Source organism: Apium graveolens, chromosome 4 (assembly GCF_009905375.1).
Source record: "Apium graveolens cultivar Ventura chromosome 4, ASM990537v1, whole genome shotgun sequence".
In the NCBI taxonomy this organism is placed as follows: domain Eukaryota; kingdom Viridiplantae; phylum Streptophyta; class Magnoliopsida; order Apiales; family Apiaceae; genus Apium; species Apium graveolens.
Window position 1 is genome coordinate 220,176,358 of NC_133650.1, and position 11,366 is coordinate 220,187,723.

Below are 11,366 nucleotides of genomic sequence, written 5' to 3' on the forward strand. Positions count from 1 at the left end.
ATGGGTTATACAATAATTGATTAATTGAATGGCTTAAAATGAAGTCATATTAGTAGCTGGAAATATGGGATAAAATGCACCCCAAAGGCCACCGTATAAGAATCGTTGAATATTTACTTATACTATTAATAACCCAGAATTACTAATTTTTTCTTGAGCTTGCTTCTTAACTTCTTTCATCCATCTTCCTAAGACATTATCTTCCTTCAAAGTGAATATAGTAATTACCATCCCAACTACGCTCATAAGTTATGTGCTATGTTACCTTTTCAACTCAACCACCATTACTTGAATGTATAAACTCTTGAAATTTTATTTTGTGTGAATTATTAATATTTTTTAAAGAATTTCATTGAATATAATATTTTAATATCAAAATCTTGTCAAAATTCGTTGTATAACGGTAGAGTTATTGAAGGTTAAGAGTAATTACCATCCCAACTACGCTCATAAGTTCTGTGCTATGTTACCTTTTCAACTCAACCACCATTACTCAAATGTATAAACTATTGAAATTTTATTTTGTGTGAATTATTAATATTTTTTAAATTACTTCATTGAATATCATATTTTGATTTCAAAATCTTGTCAAAATTCGTTGTATAACGGTAGAGTTATTGAAGGTTAAGAGTGGTGGGAGATTTGAGTGAAGGGAGAATTTTCTTATGGTCCTTTTACATAAATATGAGTTTTTCTGTATTGACAAAAAAAAGCAGTTTTCATTAATTTGAACATAATACAACAAAGATAAACCCCCAAATGTCGATACAACCAGGTTGTAAAATAAATAATTTACTAAAAATAGTTAGATGATTTGTTTCCCGATCCTATTACACACATAGTTTTAAAAATTGTGGAAGCCCAAAATGAAATCAGAGACATCCCGAATGATCCAAACTGCACCAACATCTCTGAAAACAACAACATCAGAATTAACCATATCATATAAAAACCATTGTTAGCCCAGTATTCAGAAACACCAATCGCATAAACTTATATTGGATAAGTGGCACCCCAGTTATCTACATGTTGGATACCATCTATAGACATGTCAAAGGCACCCCGGCTATCTACATGCTAGATATCAGCTATAGACATGCCGAAAGTGTAAACCTATGAGGGATGAACAATCTTTGGGTGTGAAAGGTGAGCTCTTGCAATAATCACTATCGCCCCAGATTCGATGCATGTTTTCCGGATCACCAAAAACATTAATAAACTCGTTCTCAGCATATACAACACCAAATAAACCCAACTATAACTAAACAAAAACATAGCAAAATACCCCAAATGAAGAGACAAAATACACACTCCAAGAGGAGAGACGCGCGAACACCCAAAAAATTGATTTTATTGAAAGAAAATTAACGACCACAAAAGAAAATGAAGGGGTTGGGGCTTTCTACTGGAGAAAACCAGTGGAAGCCTCTCGATTAACGTGAGAAATAATAAATCCTATGAGAGGATAAGAGGGAGGCTGCTGGGATTAATTATTGGTTAAATAGGAGCAAAACACACTTTCTATCGGAGCTTAATTGAGGCAAAACACACATTCTACTAGTTCTTCTTTCAATTCTCTTGTGTCACTTATATAGAGTTCACTTAATATATATTTCTTATCCATATGTTTTGCTTATATCTAATACGTCGAGTTTTGCTACATCTCTTGCACCATACTTCACATCTATAAGATAATAATATTTTCCTTTCTTTTGTTTGTAAATGTACTAATATATCTTATATAGTGTTAGTAAATGAGTTCAACATCAATCATTAATTTTTTTAATGTTTGGATATTCTTAATGAGGGCAATTGTTTGCTTAAGGAGTGATTTACAAATTGGTATAATCTCACTTTTTTGGGTATATTTTTTGAGAAAACGTATTGATAAATTAAGGGTGTGGAATGGGCAATAATTTTGTTTCAAAATTTTATCGCATAGAATCTAAATTTTCTAGATTATTTTATCCTGAGTTCGACTTAGTAAGGTGCGACTGTGGTGCACACCCCGATCAGAACCACGAAACTTCTTAAAGAAAGCGAGTTTCGTGACTCAACTTAGAAAATTTGAAAAAATCCGTTTAATGGAAATAATTTTATTAATTCTTCGAAAAACTATTTTTTGTTGTGAACAATAAAAATAATATTATATTTCTCCCAATATTAACACTTGCAAAACAACGACTGATTGCACATATGAAAACCCTTTGTGAACCTGGATTTGTTGCTAGAGCTTTTGCTGACAATATTGATGATCTTTTTTTCTTTTAATTGGGACCACAAGAACCTTCATCTCAAAGGAATGTAGCCTTGAGCCCATGTTCACAAAACCTTTAACTCAAAAGGGTTAAAGAATACAATACAACAATTTTAATGCTCATGAGCAAGGCACACAAAAACCCTTAGTAGAAACATACTCTTGTCTGTTAGAGGAAAACCTTGAAGCCCCGGTCATAAAAGAATCATCCATTCAAAGAGTCGGTGCAGGCTTAAATGAAAAGTAGTGGATGTTGGTGGTGTTGTAGTAGTTGATGCAGTTGGATACAGGACAATTTATGATGCTATTCTTATTCAACAACAACAACATTCACAACACAACGCGAAAACTATAAATTACTTTACGTTGGACTGTTTAAATAAAACTAGCTCTATAGCTCATGCGATGTACGGGCATACTCTAGATTGTGCTAATTAAAACTGGTTTTGTTATAATTGTTGACGATATATAATTATGTTGTTATCTAATGGATGAATAATTTATTTGTTTATGCATATGAGCACGAGTAATTAGGGTATGCTTGCAATGGTGCATTCTCGGGAAGTAATAAATTATGTTAGTATACATTTTTTGCCATTTTATAATTAAATAGTATTTGTAATATGTTAATGCTTAGAAAGTAAAATAAATACAAGTGATTATGTGTGTCTGCTATATATCAATCACTCTAAATATAAAATATTATTAATTTATTTTTTAATCATTTAATGTGTTTATGTGTTAGAAATGTGATTGATGAATCATATTATATAGGCAATTGATGTCAGTACTGTAAGTTTACTCACTGAATGACATGTGATACTCTTTGTCCTAATAACTTCCTATTTTGGAATGTTCCAACAGATTGTTCACATTTTTCCTAAAATAGCATATTATCTTTATAATACCTCCAAAATTTACCCCGCTTTCTTAATTCTTCTTCAACATAATTCATTCTTTTAATATATGTGTCTAACAATGATGTTAACAACCTATGAGATGGTGGGAGTATATGATATATGTCACATAATGATTAATACTGATGTATAAATCTTACGTATATGTACAAATATTTTATTTATTTTTTATTTCATTAAATTAAATATAATATTTTACCATTTCATTATATTGGAGGACGAGTTTAAATTGATGACATAAAGAATATATGAGTATGTATGTGTGTGTATGTCCATGTACTAATGTATATATATATATTTATTTATTTATTTATTGTATGTATTGTTAGATATTGAGTGCAGTGAAATATAACACATGGGGGTGAATGTGTTTTTTTGGATTCTTAGTTTTGAAAGTGTTTGGCTTATAAATGAACAAAGCATATATGAACTTGTAGATATAAATTGTTCAACTGTAAACACATAAAAAATATCAAAAACTCACTTGATTGTATTAATCAAATTTGTTTTGCCACAAATATGTGTTCTTGAAAATAAGAACTCAAATACAAATCTTGAGAGAGAATACAAGATTTTTCTAGATCTGTTTTATTACTTCTAAACTAAGCACTCGTGCATGCTTTATAGACCAACGACACGGGTTTACAAAACTTACACTAAAATGTACTAACAAATTTTCTAAAGCTATCTTGTCTATTTTCTTCTCTTATGTTAGCAAATCTGTGCAGAATCTTATAGGTCTGTGACCATCCTTTGTCCAATGAATCTTTCCCCTTGATCTTGTACTCTTCAAGCTATTTTTATAGACTTTCCAATTCAGTGAATGAATTGTTTGTTGACCGATAATCTTGAATCTTCCATTTATCTACATTATGTAATATGAGTTAGTTTGTCGAGATCTCTTTTATTCTATAGTGATGTCACATATCGATAAGTAAAATGACCTATCGATATCTTGAGATCTCTACATGTGTCTTTGACTTGTTGAGGTCTCCAGTTCTCTACATGTAGAATAACTTATCGATATCTCCAATTCTCTACATAGGCTTTTGACTTGTCGGTATCTCTAGTTCTTTACGTGAAGATTTGGCTTGTCAATATCTCTAGATCTCTACATGAACAAATAATTTGTCGATATCTCTAGTTCTCTACATAAACATTTTGACTTGTCGATATCTGATATCTCCACATGTATATTATCTTGTCTATATATCATAGGACATCTCGATAAGTCATTTTGGACTTCTTTTCTCGATATCCCTTGATCTGTGACTTTTTGATATCTAACTTAGAACATTTTTCCTATAATAGCATTATTCGAATCCAAGCCGCTACACTTCTCTCTGAGGCATGATCATGATTTGATTTTCTTCCATAGTTTATTCCTTAGCTTGAAGACTGTTGTCATAAAAAATTTCCAGTCTAATCAACTAAACATTTTTACAGACTCAATAAATAAAATTACAAAATACAATATTAGATTATCATACAACTTAACCTCAGGGTTGTCAGAATGACTTAGTCTTGTTATGTACATGTTTGTCTTGCATAACATATATGAACATGTATGTAAATATGCATATATTAATTATACAACAATTGATAATTTTTAATAAATAAATGACAAGGTGAATTAAATATTATATAGTTATTAATATAGGGATATAATTATCATATACCTATTATAAATATATTCACCTCCATTAGTATTGTGCAGCAGGTTATCAATATCAACTATCAAGTAAATGTTAAACATTAATTAAAAAAAATAAATCCTGAAATGTATGGGAAGATATATAAAAGATTTAATCCTAATGGGAATTTTAAGAGCAGCAAAGAACGGGTAATGGAAGATCATAAATTATTTATGTCATATATATTGTCTAATTTACACACACTTAGAATGAAAACTTAACCGAGCGATCTACTTTACAAGTCACTACATTATTTTTGCTTTTTATACAACACAAACATCTATATGATACATCTCTCTTTCTAATAGAAGAAAGGCATTGTTTTCCTGCTGACATATATGTTAGGAAATGTGGGTATTACACTCCACATTGTCGAGTCATTTTGAGCCGCGCTTGAGTGGTTGGTTGTTGCGTGCGTGCAACGAGTGACGCTTGGAATGTGCTCTTCTTCACGAGAGTTTTCCGAGGTACTTTTAATCACTCAAAATGATTAAGGAATGAGTGAGATATGATTATCCAAAGATGGTCCCTTAAGAGTGGAAAATAGTTTACAAAACCTTAAATCCCACATTGCAAAGGAAAAGGGATTTCCTTAGCTTTATATAGCAACACACATACGTAGTGTTCACTTGTGTTGTCTATGTGTTGCTCCATCACCTACGCGGGCGCGCAGGGGGTGCAAATTGTGGGCTTTCGAGGGACAATCTGAGTCTTGCGAAGCCTTCAAATTTTCCCGCGTGTGCGACGTGCGGACACGAATGTAGCAGAAAATTGACCCGAATAAAGCCGGACTAGTTTTGCTGATTTTTATTTTCCGCTGGGTCTGGGCTCAAATAAATTGACTTACGGTTTTATTTTTGTGTCGGTCAAATTAATTGATTGATTATAATTGATTGACCACCGACCTAATTAATTAGCGCACATTAATTAATTATGGTAATTGTGTAGCGCACAAGTTTTTCCTCCCTATATAAATATCTCTATGGCGTTAGGGTTAAACACACAAATACACAGTCATTCCTAAACACCTGCCCTCTAACCCGTGATAGTTTCTTACTCGAGTGCCGACTTTTGGCATCGCCGCTGTAATCCGTTGGATCCTGAGAGGCTTTTCGCTCGCATAATACGGTGAGGGCTAATAAACTTTAAGGAGACAGTTCCGCACTGGACTCAGATTTTTCTATTTTTCGTCATACGTTTCCTATCTTCATTCTTCTCTGTTATTTGATTATTATTTTTCACGCACACACCTATACTTATATTTGATTTTTACACAGATTGTTGATAACAATATATTAGAGTAAGTCTAATACTAGATGCAAAATGATTATATTCATTGTTATAATTCACCTAAATTTGGTATGTACATATTCAAAAAGATCAAAATCGTACATCAAAATCTTTACGAATTTATGCTTTTATCAAATTTTAAACTTTCGACGTAAGTAGATTATTCCCTAGGCCAATGTTAAGAAATTATTTGTTTACCTAGTTTTCCCCTCTGTGATCGCTAAACTCTTGACAATTCAACTTGTATAACTTTTAAATTGCAAAATCTTCATATGATGACTATCCATTTCATACTAATCACCCATTGTCGTCGACCTGCAACTCTACAAGTTGTCAACCTGTGATTTTGCAACCCATGATTTGTGGTATACTTGTGCCCTCGCGACTTTAGCAAGTGAGTGAGTCAATTTGAGGGATTTTGTAACCCATGTTTTGTAGTGTACACGTGCACTTTGCCAAGTAGATAGTAATAAACTCTGACATACGTCTCATCATAGAGGATTCAGAGTCCCAATCAGAAGTGTTAATTATTATCCCTCCCGAGGAGCGAGAGCATGGGTTGTCATGGTCTAAGAGCAACCACAATGTTAGCTACCCATTTTTCTTTTTCCCTGACCCCACTGCTGACCACGTACACAAAACTGGAGGGTAAAAAGAACTGGTCATATATGCTCAATGGTTAACACCCATTTACTAAATTTGTACGACCTGTTTTTTCTTATTATATTATATTTATAATAAAATTGTAGTTTATAATATTAACATTCACATGGCAGCAGAAAAAATCAAAGAAAATAATATAAACTAAATAACTGGCCGCGACCAGTAAGCTGGGCATGCCCATATTTTCTAATATCTTGCAGTACATACATTTTCATGTGGTTTGACCAATTTCACTTTAACGTAGACCGAGGGAGGAAATCAGGCAGCGTTGAAGCTGCTCTAATAACATTTCAACTTATCCCGCCAACTGTAGCACCGTCGTTAATCAAAAGTCCTGTTTTAAAGCACATGATTCGTCCAAATTGTACCCTGAAGATGCTTTTTACGGGAAATCAGAACCGAGAAAGCTTGGATACCGAATGGAGGATATGTATAATGCAATTCAAAGATTATAACAATAAAACAAATCCTATCTCATTACATACCACAAGAATACAACATCTAGTTGAACAACCTGGATGATCAAGAAAACTTAAATAAATAACAATTCTAAAGCTAACATTCCTTCTTTGAGTTAAACATGAGATATTTACGAAACTCATAATACGGTCCAAGGGACGCCAAGCACAATTTCTTAGTCTAGCAATCGCAAGATAAAAACATTGAGGGCGTTTAGATATGTTTATTTTCATTTGCAAGTCGAATTTTAGCAAATCCAAAGGCCCCCTCATAATGTGTGGAACTATTGATGTAACAAGATGTGGTCCAAAATGCGAAACAATAAAAACTAATCAGGGATTTTTTTTTCTGGAAACTAATGAGTACTGGAAGATAGAAAAGCCGAACCGGATAACATTACATTACCACTCTCACCGTCCCGCCGGATAGTATAAGTTTATTATTTGCACGTATTTTGAGACTTTTATAAATTATTATTTCATAATATTTTTTTTTGAATAAAAATTTAAATATTAAACTTTTATTTAGAAAAAAAATAAAAAAATATAATGAAATTATATTTTAAAGTAGTATTAAAAAACGTGTCATAAAATAATGTATAAAATTTAATGATGATCATGATAAATGTCACTCAAATAATTCATACTTCTATTTACTACTACTGTACTGTATTAGTGTACTCTTATGACGCCTTTTTTAAAAAGCTTCAACTTCAGAGACCCTAACATAAATATCAATCTTCGAAATATTAGATGTGAATCTTCCACTAGATAATGTGATTTTTACAAAAAACTAGCTCTTCCAATCAGAGCTGCTGATTTATATGGTTTGATAAGATTGGACCCAGAAGAACTAAAGGGGAGTGAAAGTTTACATGAAAGGCAACATAAAAGAGGGAGAAAATGCAAAAGAAGAGAGCATTATGACCATACAAGTTGGTATAATTAGCTAGAAAAGAATCATTATTGGTTACAATTTACAGCAAATCTCTCATAATTTATAGTACGAAACTTCAAAGAGATCTACTTTTTGTCTTTTTACTTCACCAAACTTCCTACTCAAACTCTTCATGCTTTTGACAAATTGATATTGCTTAGGAAAGCAACTTCTTACCTATTCCATAATCCATACCCAAATCTCCCACACAAAAAATTGAACCCCACCACAAGCCCTTCTTTTTACATGTTAAATTGTTTTATACATCACATACTCATCCCTTATTTTATTTACACATGATTGTACATATAAAATTTTAAAATGATGATCAGGATTAGATAGTAATTACACTAGTTCAACCATGCTACCACTACCACCATTGTAGCTTTGTTCTGATGAGGAAGTGGAGATAGTGATCATGCCATTCAAGTCAGAAACACTATCCTGCAAATTAAGTATCAAATGAGAGGTACTAAAACTCATTGATGGCTTGGTTCTTGGTACAATTGGAACCTCAGTTTCCCCCGCTAGCATCTGAACCACAGCTCTCATTGCGGGTCTAGATATTGGGTCAGGGTGAGAACAAGCTAGCCCAACCAGTAACACTCTCCTCATTTCACTCTCTTCAAACTCACCATCAAGCCTTGGATCAGCTGCAACTAAAAGACTTCCTTCTTTGTGTAAATTCCAGACCCATTCTACCAAATTGCTTCCAACTCCACTTTTCTCGACTCTTTTAAAATCTTTTTCGATTGGTCTCCTTCCGCCAACCACCTCAAGCACTACTGCCCCGTAGCTAAACACATCAGTCTTCTCGGTTGCTCGTCCTGTTAATAAATACTCTGGAGCCAAGTACCCCATTGTTCCTGCAGCCACCGTGGCATCCGGAGACTTGTCGTGCTCAATTTGCCTAGCTAACCCAAAATCGCCTAATTTAGCATTAAACCCTTCGTCTAACATAATGTTACTACTCTTCACATCCCTATGAATCACTTGATTCTCACATTCCTGATGTAAATAGGCCAGAGCAGAAGCAACGCCCATCAATATCTTCTTCCTGTGAACCCATTGTAATGTCATTCTTGATTCAAACAATGCCTTGTCAAGACTCCCATTAGGCATGTAATCATAAACTAACAGAATCTCGCCTTTCTCATGACACCAACCTTGAAGCCTAACAAGATTCCTATGCCTAAGTGTCCCAATTATCGACAATTCAGAGAAAAACTCCACCTTACCTTGCCCACTATGACTACACTTCTTTACTGCCACAATGTCACCCGTCTCCGCCAATGTTCCCTTGTAAACAATCCCAAAAGCCCCATGACCAATAATCCGCGACGAATCAAATCCTTTCGTAGCCAATTTAAGTTGTTTATAACTAAATTCCTTGGGCATTTTAATATATTCGGACGCCAATGATCCCGATTTTTTCACATGCTTAAATTTTTTCGAATAAACCCAAAAAAGAAGCATAGCAAACAAGGCCAAACCAAATGCCCCAGCCGTTACTACTCCAACAACAGCCCCTGCACCTTCCTTACACAACTGGTTATGACACTTTTTGCTACTATCCGAATTGCGCGAAACTGTGCTATTCAACTCAGTGGGTGGCGGGCTAACCGAGTCAGCAGTCGGATTCATCAAAGGACTCGTGGGGGGAGTCGACGAAATCGAAACTGAACTATTTTTAGAATCACTATCGAAATGTGAAGTAAAACTCCACCATAAAATGCTATGAGTTTCAGTACTACCCTGAGTTGACCCACTAAACCCAACATACATAAAATCACTTACATACTTATCAAGATCAAGAACAAATGACAAAAGGGGTTGTTTAGGCTTTGAATTAGAATACGAAACCGAGATATTGAATACCTGAGTTGACCCGGAGTACTCGACCCACGAGTTAACAACAGTCCCACTTTTAAGATCAACATCAATCGATTCCAAATCACCAACTTGAGTCGAAATCATCGAGTTTAGATCCAAACCCACATGATTCCCATTAATATCTTTAAACTCAACATCCATCAAAGTATCAAACTCAACCGCAACGACGCCGTTTGGTGCATCGTTTATGATCCCAAGATACCCGCCGGAATTTCCCACCGCCTCATCATCCGGCGATATAATAAACGCCAGACCACCTCCAATAGAAGATGGGTTGAGATTAGTAATCGAGAACGAGAAAAACGATGTAAAGCTCGCCGGAAAATCAACAACAGGTTGCCGGAATTTGATGGGTTTAGAGTAGAGTACTTTTCCGGCGCCGGAATTAGGGACGGCGAGGTCTTTAGTGAGCATCAAAGTATCATTGCTCCAGTGAGCATCACCAAGAAGCTTTAAACTACTTAGAGCTAAGTTTCCGAAATCGAAATCAGTGGCGGCGCCGGAGAAATAGAACAGTTGTAAGAAAATGAAAATAAAAAATAAAATAAGAAATTTAACGTTGGGTGTCGGCATTAATGAAGTTTAGGACAAAGCCATATAGAGAAGTACTCCAAGCTGAAATAAGATTAGTTTGTTTGGTCTGAAATTGTGTGAAATATAGAACAAGATTTATCACGGGTATGTTATGTCATATACATACACAGAAGAGGAGAAAGAGAGAAAGTGTGTGTATGTATATGGTGTAATTGTACTAGTAATATTCTTTTGCATGGAAAGGGAAAGACTGAAATGGAAAGGGGGAGCGAGCGTAGTGAGATTGTTGAGTGGGAACCAAGGAGGCTTGAGATGAGTCGGGATGCGATGAGATGAGAATTCAATGGCTGAGATTAAGACAGGTGGCTTGCTTCTGATACACGTGTCAATCATAACGGTAACTTTTTGTATAGAGATAGCTGGATTGTATTTTGTCTCTTTCGCCTAGTTCATCGACTTACATCTCACAAACGTCAGCCGTGGTGTACTAGGCAACATGGAAGAGGGGTACCCTAAAGTTGTAGAATAATCTAGTTCCCGGCGTATCGCTTATATTATAAAAAATGACAAAAATACCTCTTTTTTTAGAGTTTGTGACAAAAATATATCTTTTTAAAATTTTGGCCAAAAATACCTGTCTAATACACATTTTTCAGTTGGATATACTAATACGCATTTTAAAAATGGGTAATTCGTATTAAAAAAAATTGAAAAAATAATAAA

General features: G+C 34.2%; 1 protein-coding gene across 1 annotated transcript; it reads right to left on the minus strand.

Annotated features, from left to right (window-relative positions):
• Positions 1–8,200: 8,200 nt before the first annotated feature.
• Positions 8,201–10,932, minus strand: LOC141720636 (L-type lectin-domain containing receptor kinase VIII.1-like). The gene has a single exon (XM_074523154.1). The coding sequence runs from the start codon at positions 10,680–10,682 to the stop codon at positions 8,562–8,564; it is 2,121 nt and encodes a 706-aa protein (XP_074379255.1). The 5' UTR covers positions 10,683–10,932; the 3' UTR covers positions 8,201–8,561.
• Positions 10,933–11,366: the final 434 nt, after the last annotated feature.

Coding starts and splice junctions, on each gene's coding strand:
- LOC141720636 (XM_074523154.1), bottom strand. CDS start 10,682: ATGCCGACACCCAACGTTAAATTTCTTATTTTATTTTTTATTTTCATT.